General features: G+C 35.8%; 1 protein-coding gene across 1 annotated transcript in view; it reads right to left on the reverse strand.

The window, feature by feature from the left end:
• Positions 1 to 15909, reverse strand: part of LOC311295779 (5-hydroxytryptamine receptor 3A-like) — a 60908-nt gene that overhangs the window by 22408 nt on the left and 22591 nt on the right. The window contains exons 5-6 of the mRNA XM_084417286.1: positions 12604 to 12776; positions 11209 to 11387 (exon numbers count right to left, since the gene is read on the reverse strand). Coding sequence (XP_084273412.1) covers positions 11209 to 11387; positions 12604 to 12776 — 352 coding nt within the window. The remainder of the gene's footprint in view (positions 1 to 11208; positions 11388 to 12603; positions 12777 to 15909) is intronic.

The raw sequence follows: 15909 nt of genomic DNA on the forward strand, positions 1-15909 counted from the left end.
ATTTAACACTGGGGATTTTGCTGTGTAGTTACAGAGGTGTAAAGTCCAGGTTCAGAAAGTAAAAGTCCTCCTCAGTATTTTGTTCCAATCACCTGGATTTGCTAATTAGCACAGTTTTTCAACCAGAAGATAGAACTAATTAGTGAAATCAGTTGGCTGAGTTCCTGGGTGGAATAATACAGGTTTGTTAATAAAAATACAGCTGTTCATGTTAGATCTCAGAGCATTAAATATGTTAAGAAATACAACCTTTGATTTTAATAATGTATTAGTAAATGTTAAAATTAACATTATCCAACATTAATAAATGCTGTAGAAGTATTGTTGATTTTTTGCTCATGTTAACTACATTTTTTAACTAATGAAACCTTATTGTAAAGTGGTACCCATTTTATCTTTCATTTTACATTGTCAAACTCAACATGTGGGTGCATGGTGCTGAAGGAGAACACTTGTTTTCCACACTGTGGAGGTTAACGGAATTTGACGGTGGAAAAACTGAACGCTTTTTTAACGAGGAAACGGATCTTTCCGTGAGTGCGCATGAATACACCCCTTTTTCAGACCAGCACGCCCATGGGCGCAAATGCATTTGCTATTTAAACAACGTGGCGCAGGACGTGAAAATAATAACTGCGTCAGGCTGAAACTAGCAGAAGACACTTGCGCCATGCCTGGCACCACATTGCGCCGGGTGTATGTTTTCATTGTGATTTGTTTTGCACTCTCTGCCACTGTGAAAAGTGAATATCCTTAGAATCTTTTTTTTTTTTGGATGGAGATGGCACTGTGAACGCTAAACTCTCGCGAGACGGTGCGTGATTGAACATGGCAGCGCGTTGCTGCTAGAAGTCAGCAAACTTTTCGTGTTTTCTTTTTTTTTTCTCCTTCATTTGTTTATTTGTTTGTTCACTTCACTTCCCCGCTCCAGAATTCCGTTACAACTCTCACAACGCAACTGTCTACTGTTACCACTCAGCTTGCCTCCATCACCTTCGAAAATAAAACGATGAAAGAAACAATTCTGGACTTACAAGCACGCAGCATGAGGAACAACCTGATCTTCAGCGGCATCACTGAATTACCCACTGACGAACCCGAGAAAGCAGTCAAGGATTTTATGGTTAAACAGCTCAAACTTCCAACAGAAACTGTCAACAACATCACTTTCCACCGTGTTCACCGTTTAGGAAAAAAACTCAGTAACGCCACCCGACCCCGCCCAATCATTGTTAAATTCGAACATTTTAAACAAAAAGAATTGGTTCAAAGGCAGGGCAAACAGTTAAAGGACACCCACTACGGACTTAACGACCAGTTTCCACAAGAAATCATCCATAGACGTAAACAGCTAATCCCCATCCGCAAGCAAATGATGAAAGAAGGCAAAAGAGCAATACTTACAGTGGACAAATTGTACATTGACGGACAGTTATTCAAAGACAAGGACATCACCCCCTGGCTCTACTAGAACCCTTCCCTCAACAGTATCATTCCAGCCATGATACAAAGATAACCTTTTAGATAACCCTGTCTTTTTCCACACATTTTTTTCTTCCATTTCAAATTTTTCCAACGGCCCAGTAATTATAGGAGGCGATTTTAACACCGTAATTGACCCATCACTTGACAGATCCGCAAGTAATAAAAGACACTGGCAATCCACTGACACAATTATACAGTCCATGAGAGATTTTGGCCTTGGTGATGGTTGGAGGCTACAGCATCCAACTAACAAAGAATATACATTTTACTCGTCAGTCCATCATAGCTACTCCCGCATAGACTTTTTCTTAACTAGCAATTCAATTATACCAAATATCTCTGAGCACAAAATCCACTCCATCAGCATCAGTTACCATGCTCCAGTAACATTCATATGGAATCCAACTAATTTACATAAACACAGCAGTAGATGGCACTTTAACATATCACTTCTTAAAGACCCAGAGGTTGACTTTATCTTAAAAGAGAGTGGACATCCTTCCTAGAAATAAACGACTCACCAAAGTTATCAGCTTCATTACTTTGGGAAACAGGCAAAGCAGTATTACGAGGTAAAATCATTTCATTCTCCGTCCATAAAAAGAAAATAGAAAAACAAGAAGAAATCAGACTAGAAAATAAAATAAAAGAACTTGAAATATTACATGCAAATAACCAAATAGAAGTAATATATAATGAATTAAGAAAACAAAAATTCCAGCTAAACGAAATCATAAATGAAAAAACTCAATTTCTAATTCATAGACTCCGTCAAGAAACCTACCATCATAGCAACAAATATAATAAATATTTGGCCAATCAGATTAAAAGAAACAAAGAAAAAATAACAATTGCAACTAGGGGTGTCGCAATATACCGGTATTGACGATAATCGTGATATTCAAAGCATGAAATATCGACATCGTGTTAATTTAGAGCAATACAATATACCGGTATTGGCGATATTGGCGTTTTCTAGACGCAGCGCTCGTCCGCGCCCGCGCAGCTAGGGTGAAACACTCTGTCCACACCCGAAAAAAGTAAGCTGAGCTCGCCAGTATTAACAACAGAGTTCTTCGGCTTCAAAGAAAACAGCACCTTAGAGGTGGTCGCACACCGGACGAGAAGCGCAGCGCCACGTCTTTAAAATTCGAACACATTCTGTATGAGTGTACACACACCGGACGAGAAGCACAGCGCGGTTCTATTCGGCGTCTGTCCGCGGCGCCCAGCAACGGCTCAAGACCTTGTTCAAAATCCTGCCGCGACACAGAGCGCAGAAAAAAGTGTTCAGATCAGACTCAGCAACTATTGTATTTAATTGTACAGTATAATCATAACATAGTACAGACATTATCTCAATTCCATAATGTCCTTAAACATAATGATATATATTGCTGGCCATAAACTGAGAAAGTGCGTGTCCGGTGTGCAATACCTCGAGTTGTCATAGACGCGACGCGGCTATTATTTTACTAGTCATCATGGAATGAGAAACGTGACATTAACTGTTAACAGGGGGTTTCTGTGTTCATATATTTAATAAAGGGTGATTATTAAAATTAAGAACCCCGTTTTCTTTACTCATCTTATTTTTGTATTTGTATTTGCACTTGATTTTTTTATTCAAATCTGCTATCTGCATGACTTTATTGGCGCCAGTGCAACAACAGGTTTAAGAGCTTTTCAGTTCTTCAGGAAACCTTCAGACAGTGTTTGGCTTCAGTTTGAAACCAGATAAACTTCACATGCTTGTCTTCCTTCACAAAAATTTGCCATAGATTGAGTACCCCCCCATAGATTCTATAGATATCGCGATATATCGATATCGTGAATTCTTTTGGCCACAATAACCGTGGTGTGAAAAATCTAACATCGTGACAGCCCTAATTGCAACTATTAAGGACTCAGCAGGGAAGCCTACCAACTCTCCACAAGAAATAAATACAATATTTCGAAACTTCTATGCCATTTTTTATTCATTGGATAATTACACAAGACAAGATGATATTAATTCATTTTTCAATAATATTCAACTCCCAAAACCTAACACCGAACAAATCACCCAGCCAACACAGCCATGTGGGGCCCAAATGGGTTTGATTACATTTTCTCTTGCTGTTCTTGCCATAACAAACAGACACAGCTGCCAGAGAAAAACTAATGTTAAAAAGTCAAGAGCCTGACTAAAGCACTCACTGATCGCCACAATGGTAACATCAAATCAAACTATTACTTTCAAATAAGTAATCAACATCTAAACCTCTGTTAATTCTCAATAAGAATTTCTGAAGACGTCTGACATAAATAAAGTCAGTCTGGTTAGTAATAAGTGAAGCTGGTAATGCTGTTTGTGGAGTTGTTTAATCAGATCTTGAGAGATTTAATGTATTTTATCTTCAGTTGATTTCATCCAAGGCAGTGGCTGGAAGTAGTTCTTGTGTTTTTCTTTCCTTCAGTGATTATGCTTGTTAACAGCAGGTGTTCATCATTAATGCACAATCATTATTCAATCACTTAATTATCTCATTACCTCCAACACTGATTCAGTGTTACATTAAACAGCCTGTACTGTGCACACTAAGCAGTGTTCATTTCATCTGGGCAAACCCATGTGGGGCCTACATGGAAACCGAGGACAAAACTGACTGGGTCCCAGTTAGATAGCCCAGGTCAAACCCATTTGGGCCCCACATGGCTGTGTTGGCTGGGCAGTGCACTGGATAAACCAATCATAGAAAAAGAACTCCATCGCCCTGAGTCTAATGCCTAACAATAAAGCACCAGGACCTGATGGCTTCCCTGCTGAGTTCTATACACATTTCTGGTCCATTTTATCTCCAATATTCATCAGAGCAATAACGGAAATAAAAGAAAATTCAAGATTACCAGTGCACATGAACACAGCCACTATTTCACTTATTCCTAAACCTAATAAAGATCCAACCCTTCCGTCAAACTACCGTCCTATATCTCTCATCAACGTAGACATTAAAATAATCAGTAAAGTTCTTGCACATAGAATTGAAAAAATTATCCTGCTCATAATCCACCCGAATCAGACTGGTTTTATTAAAGGTAGGCAGGCATCCAACAACACACGCAGATTATACGATTTAATCCATTATTCATCACTACAACAGGAAAATACCATTATAGTCACTTTAGATGCAGAAAATGCTTTTGACAGAGTCAATTGGAACTTTTTATTCACCACATTACAAAAATGTGGCTTTGGTGAGTCGTTTATTAAAGGGGTCATGACATGTTTTTTTCTTTTCTTTTATTATGTTCCCTTAGGTGCAATTATAGTATTACTATAGTTTTTTGGACAAAAAACGTTTAAAATTGAGTGATTTATGACCCTTTTCCCACCCTGTTTCTCATCCTCTGATTCAAACAGTCTGTTTTGGGGGTGTTTCCCCTTTAAGAGTTCAGTGTTAACACCCACTGTTATGATTGGCTAACGTCAGTGCCTATGCATAAATTTTTAACGCCCCCTTGTCAAAACGTGCGGATTTTGCGGAGCTGTGTTTACCGTTACCATAGTAACGGATGATGTGTGCGAGGCGATGACGATTGCAATGATGTTTGAGTCGGAATCAGAGGAAATGAACCATCAACACAACTAAGAATGCATCAGCCCGTCCACATAGAAAGTGTGAAACTATTTTGTCAGTTTGACAGCCTACATCTTTTAATAGCCTACGGGGCATGAACATGACGGTCATGAAAACAATAAGTAGGCTAAACTAAGTAAAAACACGGTGATTATTCATAATGAATTAAACTGCAATTAACGTTTTAAAAAAGTTGTAAGTTTTAAATAGCCTACATTACTTACAGTTTGCGTCGTCGTTTTTGAGCCCAGAATAGTCCACACGGCCTTATCTTATACAAAGGTTTTCTGGCAAAGCCAGCATCATACTGCGATTGTTCTCAGCTGTCACTCATCCTTGAAATGTGGAGAACACACGCTTAAATTAACACTGCCGTGACTGGGACGTCCGCAAAAAATAAACTGCATCCATCTTCCCCTGGCGTCTGGGTCTTTCAGCAGCGTATATTATTCAAACATGTTGTTTGTCCACAGCCAGGAACAGCACATCTGCATGACATTGCAATCTTCTTGTAAACAGACCCACTCGCTGCACGTCGACTGAACACATGTGAAGCGCGTGACAGATGCGATGATGAAATGAGGCCTAGTTATCTTGCGCTTGAAGCGTAGTTGTCTACGCTGGAGGCGGTCATATGCAAACGACTGGTACGTCACTTCGTACCGTGACGTCACTTCATACCATGGATCCAGAACGAGCTGTATTTAGAGCTTGATTAAATAAATGCTTCGTTTATAATGGGGAGGACGTCTTAAAGGACAAGTTCGGTATTTTACACTTAAAGCCCTGTTTACAGATCGTTTCTGATGAAATAGAACGGTTAAGATTAAAATTTGGACACATGCTGCTGTCCCAAGAATTTTAGGTTATTATTTCACTGATATGCTCACACAAAAATCGCTGCAAAAGATGCTTTCCAACAGGTTTTATCGTAGTTTTTGTCCAACTCCATTGACTTGTATTGGATGAGCTGTGTGAGGTACGGTATTACTCCGCCGCTTCTTCTTCTGCTTCTTCTGTGTATTCAATTAAATGCCAAAAAAAAATAGATCCACAGTTTTACAACAAATGGTAAAACACCTGTTGGAAAGCATCTTTTGCAGCGATTTTTTTTTTTTTGTGAGCATATCATTAAACACCCCTGACCACTCGGTGAGTTTCACGTCTTTGTAAACGAAAGTTTAATGCGTTTTATGAAGGATTGTTCCAGTGCCCATAGGCTGCCATTGTGTAGGTGGGGGGGGGAAGCGAAATAAACCTAAAATTCTTGGGACAGCAGCATGTGTCCAAATTTTAATCTTAACAGTTCTATTTCATCAGAAACGATCTGTAAACAGGGCTTTAAGTGTAAAATACCGAACTTGTCCTTTAAGCTATGAAACTTGCAGGACGTTTTAATGGTACAAAGACCTCTTATATACCAAAAGATCAAGGCAAATTTGGTTTCTCATGTCATGACCCCTTTAATTGGATTAAAATTCTATACACACCACCTTCTGCCACAGTCACAACCAATGGACTAACGTCACAAAGCTTCACACTGCACAGGGGGACTACACTGTTAACCCTTGCTGTAAAAAAAAAGGCCAAATTCTGACAATATTATACCATTTTCCATTAAAACAGTAATATACCGTAGAAAACAAAACTAGCCTACAGGAATATACTGTGAATTAACAGTGCTCAAAGTCGACACTCAGAGGCTGTTTTCACAATCACACCCTATACCCTCATTCACTATTCCCTAGTTCACTAATATAGTCCACTTTAATGAAAAGAAGTGAGTGAATTGAGACACTGATGAACACCTGATAAGCAGAATCACTGAAGGACAGAGAAACAAGAACAGAAAAAAAGAGAAACACAAGAACTACAACTGACTTCCAGCCACACTGAGTGTGAAACCAGTTTACAAACCAGTTTACGATTATTTCTTTCATACATGTACAAAAGTTCTTGTTGAGAATTAACAGATATTTAGTTAAAAATAAAGTTTGTTGTCACCATGATGGAGATCAGTATTTGCTTTAGTTGGTCTCTTGTCCCTTGACTTCTTACCATTCATCTCTCTCTGGCTGCTGTAGCTGTGAGTTTTTAAAACACATTTGTTATGGCAAGAAAGAGCCAAGAGGAAGATGATCAGGTGTTTTTGGCTTTTGAGATGATGTCACAATCATCCTGGACGTGTCTGATTATCTGATCTTTCCTGTATATATTCTTAGAATTTATGTCTATTTCATATTTAGCATAAAATCTGTGAATCTACAACAATAAAACAAGATTTCTGTAATTATGTCTGAAGAATATCATAATCATATAGTGCATTAAAATATTTTCAGCTCCTTCTTGACTCAGACACACATAGACATCAACAATCAGCATATGAATCTCAACAATGGTGACAATCAAAAGTTTCATGTCGCAATGCATGCTGGGTTTCTGGATAATATAAAACTCCCAGCATGCACTGCTGCATGAATAATAAAAAAATAAAAAAATATTGCCACCATTGTTGAGATTCATGTGCTAAATTGTGATATCTCTGTGTTTCTTAAAGACCGTGTAGCTCTGTTTCTCTAGTTAGGCATGATGTGTTAAAAAAATGAGTCATTGTAATTTTTGCTGTGGTTTCAATGTAACACTTGATTGAGGATTAAACTCTGAATGAGTAGGAATGAACAGGCTATATGATGATTTTGTCATCATAATCATTATAACCGCAATCTTTCATAAACTGTGTGTGTGCACAAGTGTGATTTGCAAAAACACAGCTCAAGCAGCAAAAGAAACACTAATGTTTTAGCATCAGCATCCCAACTAAAGCAAACACTGATCTCTATAATGGTAACTTCAAACAAACATTTTCAATTAAACATCTCAGTAACAACTTCTGTAGATGTATGACAGAAATAAAGTCATACTGGTTAATAATAAGTGTAATAATGTGTAATGGCTGGAAGTCAGTTGTAGTTCTTGTGTTTCTCTATTTTCTGTTCGTGTGTTCCTCTTTTCTTCAGTGATTCTGCTTATTAACAGCAGGTGTTCATCACTAATGCTCAACAATCACTTACATATTCCCTTAATTATCTCACTGCAAAACTGTCAATGTTACTTTTCCTCTTTGTAGTGTGGATTTTCCTGTGGGGTTGAAAGGGTTAATAGTGTAAGATAAAAAGACACACCCACAAAGTGTATTTTAACAGTAATAAACTGTAAGTTATAAAACAGGTTTATACTGGCAACACCATTGTGCTGAAGAGTAGAGCCTGTGCTTCAGTCCAGGAGAAGATTTACAAACATTGATGATATGCTGCATGTTGCTTTATTTAACAGGCGGCGACTGTGTAGTTGCTGGTCCAGTGGAAATCTCTTTATTTACAAAAGTTTTTTTGTGGTTTCAAAAGAAATAAGTTAACATTAATACTTTGCTCACGTTATTAATGCATTATACATTTTAGTTAATAAATTTAAATGACAGTTGGTCAATCTAAGGCAGTCGGTTTCTGCAAGTGAAATTAGTTAACTCGAGTTTTAGTGCATTTTTACAGTAAAGAACTGTACAATTAACAGTAAATTACTGGCAACAGTGTTGCCAGTATTTTACTGTAAAAAAACCTGGTAAGGTATAACAGTGTAAAAAAAGAGAAAAAAAAAAAAAAGAAAGAAGAGAGGGGGAAAAAACATGCACACTGACACAGAAACTAGGAGAGGTGTGGTATGTGTTGGGTGTGTGTCACACGTGTGTGTATTGTTATTATTGTTATTATTGTTATTGTTATTATTATTATCATTATTACTACTACACAGCAAAATCCCCAGTGTTAAATTAACACTCCTCAGTGTACATATGTGTACACACTACAGGGTGTTAAAATTAACGCTGAAGCAGTGTTGAAGTTAATGAGATAATTAAGTTATTAATTAAGTGATGATTGGCCATTAGTGGTGACACCTGATGTTAATAAGCAGAATTATTGACGGAAAGAGAAAAAAACAATAACAGAAATAAGAGAAACACAAGAACTACAACTGACTTCGAGTCATTACACATTGTTGCACTTATTATTACCAGTTTGACTTTATTTCTGTCATACATCTACAAAAGTTCTTGAGATTCAACAGAAGTTTAGACGGTAATGTTTTATGGAATTTTTCTTTTCAAGTTACCATTATGGTGGTCAGTGTTTGCTTTAGTTGGGCTCTTGACCCTTTTCATTTTTTAATGTTAGTTTTTCTCTGACTGTTCCAACATTGTGTTTATAAAGCACATTTGTTACTGCAAGAGAAAACATGACCTGCTCACAATATGGTTTGATGATAATGACATTATCATCATGTAGTGTCCTGATTCACTGATGTAATTCAGAGTCTAAATCTTTGATTATATGCTTGGTATCTCGTTTTAGTATTGTAATTCTACAGTTTAGTATTCTACGGTTTGAGATCTAACAGCAATATGAACAATTTTGAAAATACTTTGTGCACAGAAGTTGTTATGTTTACACAGACATCAAGAATTAGCATATGAATCTCAACAGTGGTGACAATAAACAAACTAGTGTCAAACAGATCATCTCTGGACATCACAAAACAAGCTACTAAAGTCATAACAAAACAATAGCAAAATAAAAGCAAACAGAAAAAAACAATGAAAATTACAGGGCAATTCAGCTGCATAATTTATTCATGCTGCAATGCATGATGTCAGCCATTGATGCGTTCTGATTGGTGGCTCCCATCATGCACTGCAACATGAAGCATTTGTGTGATTGTCACCATTGTTGAGATTCATATGTAGATTCTTGATGTCTGTGTGTGATTTTAAAACCTTCAGATCATTTAAACATTGCTGGAAGTAATTATTGTAGTTAAAAATTATTAAAATAATTAGATAATCAGTTTATAATGCTGGGTGACATTATTGAATCAGGTCACTAGTAATTTCATCATTGAAACATAACCAGGGCTGAATTTCCAAAAGCATCTTAAACTTAACTTGATGGCAGACCAACTGCAACAAATGGTCTATACGATCAAATTAGGCTTGCGATGTTGTCAGGAAACACATCCCAAATCATAGTTTCTCTTGCCACAACACATATACTCTATAAACACAGAGTTGGAACAGCCAGAGAAATACTAATGTTAAAAAGTAAAGGGTCAAGAGCCCAACTAAAGCAACCACTGGTCACCATAATGGTGACATGAAACGAAACCTTCCATAAAACATTACCATCTAAACTTCTGTTAAATCTAAATAAGTGTGTAGATGTATGACAGAAATAAAGTCAAACTGGTAAAATAATAAGTGCAATAATGGCTCGAAGTCAGTAGTTCTTGTGTTTCTCTTTTCTGTTCTTGTTTCTCTTTCCTTCAGTGAGTCTGCTTGTTATCATCAGGTGTCACCACTAATGCTCAATCATCACTTAATTAATCACTTAATTATCTCATTAACTTCAACACTGCTTCAGTGTTAACTTGCTGTTTTTTTTTTCATTGCTGTTATTATTACTGCTGTTTTATTGTTGTTTTTGTGTTCTGTTGTTGTGTTCTGTGTTCACCTTATGTATACAAAAATAAAAATAAATAAAAAGATTATTTTTTTTTATTTTTTTTTTATCAATATGAATGCTTTATTCCAAACAAATTTAACTGAATACTGAAAAATTATTCAGGGTCTATAAGTAAATAAATTAATTATTTTATACATACACACATCTCCCTTCACATTCACAGCTTCCATGCAACATCTGTTCAACCTCTGGTGTGAGAATCATATTATTAAAGAATAAACTCTCTTGAGCAACACCTATAATTTACATGTTGACTTTGAACATTATATTACAGATAAAAAATAATGTATACTATAATATATTATAGTATGATTTCACACTTTAGTGTATAATTGAAAACAAACAAAAAAACAAATAAATGGTTAATTTAGAAGATATTTGATACCCCTGCCTTTTTAAGGTTTAAAAATATAATAATTAAATTTATTACACATATTTTTCACAAGCTCATGAACTAGTTGTTTGTTTTATAAAATAATTGTATTTATATATTCAATATTGGTTTAGATTCCATATCCAGTGAGCTGTACCTTATAGATCAGCTGTTGCATTTTACGCCGTCCAAGATCATCATCAATGGTATGAGTACTGGTAGTTATATTGATGAGATCCCACTCTCCCTGGCTCTGAAAGATCTCTTTCGACTTGTAAATAATATGATTTTCATCCAAATGTGCTTCAGACAAGGTATCAATTTTAATCTCCTGATCTGTGAAAACAGACATAAATATTTTATTATTTTATATTTTAATATAAGTCAAATAGTTTAGAAGAAAAAACCACGCAGCAAAATCCAGCTCAGTGTTCCTATAATCCATACACTCAGAGTGTTATAAGTAACACTGAAGCAGTGTTAAAGTTAATGAGATAATTAAGTGATTAATTTAGTGATTATTGAGCATTATTGAAGACACCTGATGTTAACAAGCAGAATCACTGAAGGAGAAAATCACAAATTTACACTACATCCTTATGCATCGCTTTCTGTCAGGACTTTTACTCGCTTTGAATAAATAATGAGAATAATTTTCTTGTTAATTTCCTTTATTTTTACTATTTTATTTAATTTCTACTGTTTTTATGTGACTTTTTAGTCGCTTGTTTTCTAATGTTCAGAGTTGATCTGTTTCTCTGAATATGCTGTTTATCACCATTGCTGAGATTCATACGCTGATTCATGATGTCTGTGTGTGCATGAATAAATTGTTTTTTATTATTATTATTATTATTATCAGAAAAACTTGAGAAATTCTTTGGATTATGTTGAAAATGCTGAAGTTATTATACTGTGCAAGGCCAGTGCTGCTATCATCAATAAATAAATCTAACTCAAGAGAACAGGCTCTAGATGAGTTCAGTGATTCAGGTCAGAAAATGATTATGTTAAAACATATCCAACACCATCAGATCACATTTTCTCTTTGTTCATCTGAGCAGTTATAACTCAGTTACAGCAGCCAAACTAAATCTGAAGTTAAAAAACTAAGGGTCAATTTTTCTCCTTCAGTAATTCTGCTTGTTAACATCAATAATGCCTTCAATAATGCTCCATCATCACTCAATTAATCACTCAATTATCTCATTAACTTCAACACTGCTTCAGTGTTACTTATAACACTCTGAGAGTGGATTATACAGGGTGGGCCATTTATATGGATACACCGTAATAACATGGGAATAGTTGGTGATATTAAAGTCCTGTTTGTGGCACATTAGTATATGTGAGGGGGCAAACTCCTCAAGATGGGTGGTGATATATACATATACTAATGTGCCACAAACAGGACTTTAATATCACCAACCATTCCCATGTTATTACGGTGTATCCATATAAATGGCCCACCCTGTATAAACACTGAGCAGTGTTAATTTAACACTGGAGATTTTGCTGTGCATGTTATCTTGTGTTTGTTTGTCAGATGTACCTGAATATGCTGTAGACTGAAGTGTTATATTGCAGATTTGGGTGTCGAAGGGAAACCTGTAGAGATCCATCTTACAGGCCGTGGTCAGAGCTAAAACATCAGTTGAGACTGTATAGCCTCTATGGATCAACTGCACATATGGAGACTCCTTTGTTCCAAACTCTGTCTTAATGCTAAACGGATAAAATATAAATTAGCACTGATTATTTAAAACATGATGATTGGAGAAAGCAATTATTCGAATCAAATGTAAATGCAAAAGTAATTCCCATATAGCAACATTGTGACATCCCGGATCCGGCCCACATCTGGCACACGTGGAAAGATGATCTGGCCCACATGCAGTGTGGAATGACGGCACTTGGGCGGACCGCTCCTGTTTGCCAGATCTGGGCCACAAGCAGGCCATAGCAATGCCACATGTCAGCCAAGAGCAAAGAAATAAACCAGAACTGGACCTTATCTGAGCCACAAAGTCTGTGTATATTAAATATGGAGTCATCTCAGCCTTAATAAGCCTGTTAACAAGCAGAATCACTGAAGGAAAGAAGAGAACAGAAAAAGAGACGAGCAGAAACACAAGAACTACAACTGACTTCAGACACAGCCTCAGATGAAATCAACTGAAGAGAAAAGAAGACATTAAATCTGTGAAGATCTCAGCAGAGGAGGATTAAACAACTCCACAAACAGCATTACCAGCTTCACTTATTACTAACCAGACTGACTTTATTTCTGTCAGACGTCTACAGAAGTTCTTATTTCTAATTTATGACAATTTTCGATGTAAAAAATCATACTAACATTATAAGGGCACCCCAGGAAACATTATAAAATAATAAAATAATCCAGTTCATGACCCCTTTAAATCAGTGTTAATGTGTCAGTGTTAACTGCATTGAATCAACATCACTTTAACACCAGCAAATAATGTTGAATTATTATAATTTTTTTTATGATTACATGCTGCGTTTTTGGTCTCAAATTATAACTTTTTTTATTTCTTACAATTTATCATTTTTAGAATATCTGTCATAATATGGTTATTTTCCAAGCTATACAGGGTAATATTGAAAGCACATCCACAGTTGCATCTAAATGATGAACATTTTAGAGAGCTTGGTTTTTAATAGTTGAAAATAGGGTAACATTTCTTAAATTGGTGTTGGCGTTTAAAATAATAAAGAAAAGTGTGTCAAGGTACCTGATATATTAGTATGTACATGTGAATAAAGTGCATAGTCATTCCACAAGAGGAAGTAGCACTGACATCTATCCTTGTAAATTTAAGAGTTTAATGAATTTCTTTCTATAGATATATACTAGTGCTATATATATATACTAGTGCTATAGCCTGGAACAATTTACCTTGTATAAAGCAGATACAAGTCAAAAGTGTTTTTAGAAAGGAAGTTTAAAAATAGCTTTTTTATCATTAATTTAAAAGTGTTGTAGAGTGAGATGCTGAACTTGATGGGGGTTTGGTCCGTGTACCTTCGGATAATTCGTTTTTTCGTTTTTGTTTAAAAAACGGAAAAACAAAGAAACCGTTAGTTTATCGCATATTCAAACCTTCTCGTGGACATACAAAACAAGTTTCAGTATGGTCCATGTACGTTTTGATAGTTTGTCTTCCGAGTTGAAATGAAATAAGCAAAAACGAGAAAACGAGCCTTTATTCGTTTTTCGTTTTTTCAAAAAAACGAAAAATATGAGATTTCGGCTTGATTTTTCGTTTTTTGGTTCACGGTTCAAAAACGGATAAATGACTTCAAAATCCGTTTTGCACATGTGGGCGGTCATGAGACGCCCCTTTCACCCGATTGGTCAAGCAAATCTGAGCCTGTGACGTCATCAGTAGTTCCCCAGGTCTGTTCGACAAAATAATAGTCCTATGGCTCTGCGTATTCCGCGTCTTAAACTGTACGGGGCATGTCTAGAACAGGCTTTCTTCTGTGCAACTTAACCCGTTTCACATAAATATTTATATATCAGAAATATTAAATATTAATCTGCATCCAGCCGGTTTTATTTAATTGTGCTGTGCAGTGTTAAATGTGTGTGTGCTGCGCCTGCGCTAGACAGCGGGTGAAGTTAGTTCAGTCAAGTTTACGCAGCTGTCATAACTCTTCTTTTAGACAATACGCTCAGTTTTAGACAAGGAGATGTCATTGCAAATACTTTAATGCAAAACTGCTAATGGTGGTATAGGCTACCGATGAGGGTAAATTAAAAAGCAAATGTCAGTCATAATACAGGTTAGACAAGAATAATTCAGGGCTAAGATTATTACAAATAAACACAAGATTTTAACGCATATCCGAGTGGCATTGTGGAGCGCGCACTGCATGGCACGGAGTCGCCGGCGCGAACTTGCATTTTCCTATCAACAGTGGAAACAACTTAAAATAAAATACTCTATAATTTCTGGTTATACTGAAAATAATAATAGCCTACATCATTCGCAACTACTTTTATTTGTGTAAACTCAATAACAAGAAAACGTTGTGCTTTTGTAAAATAAAACAATCAGGCACACTTTCATGATCTCCGTGAACTGGAGTGCGTCTACTGCCTAACAGACAGGAATATTCCTATATAATAATTATTACCTATTTAAAGCTTGAAATGTACACTTTTAAATGAACAAATTCGAATCGAAAGCATCTGATTTTGTAACCCATGTGGATTTTTTCTCTAAATGCGCATCTGCATACAGCGAAGATGTATGGATATTTGCAGCCGACACTGATTTAGAAAACAGTGGTTTATTAATAAACAATTAAAATGCCTCTTTATTTTTTCAGAAACATTTATTATAATTAGCCTACTTTTGCGGCAAGATTTATGCATACTTGAGCGCGGAATAGGATAGCCTATTCCTCCATGCACCCAGTATTTAATTAATATAAACGTGCGATTAGTCAACTTAGCTATTGCTTAAATAAATGACTACTAGTCGACTAGAAAAAGTCTATGGGAACTCTAATCAATATTTAGTTGACATTATTTACTTATTATTTTTTGGATACTGATAGGCTAATTGTATATGTTTAAGATGTTGTTGTATTGTATCTTCTGTTATAAAGATGAAGATTGACATTTCGTTAATTAAAATAAGCAGATAATATTGTAAATAAATAAATAATTTATGTTCTGTTAGATGGCGTTTTCACTAGTATTTTGTATAATTATATCTAATGAAGATATATTAACAAAAAAACGTATATAATAATATAATATAGGCCTAAAACTTTTATATAAAATATAGGCCTAGGTTATAGGCCTACATTTTTAAAAAGGGCC

Source organism: Rutilus rutilus, assembly GCF_951802725.1.
Source record: "Rutilus rutilus genome assembly, chromosome: 1".
In the NCBI taxonomy this organism is placed as follows: domain Eukaryota; kingdom Metazoa; phylum Chordata; class Actinopteri; order Cypriniformes; family Leuciscidae; genus Rutilus; species Rutilus rutilus.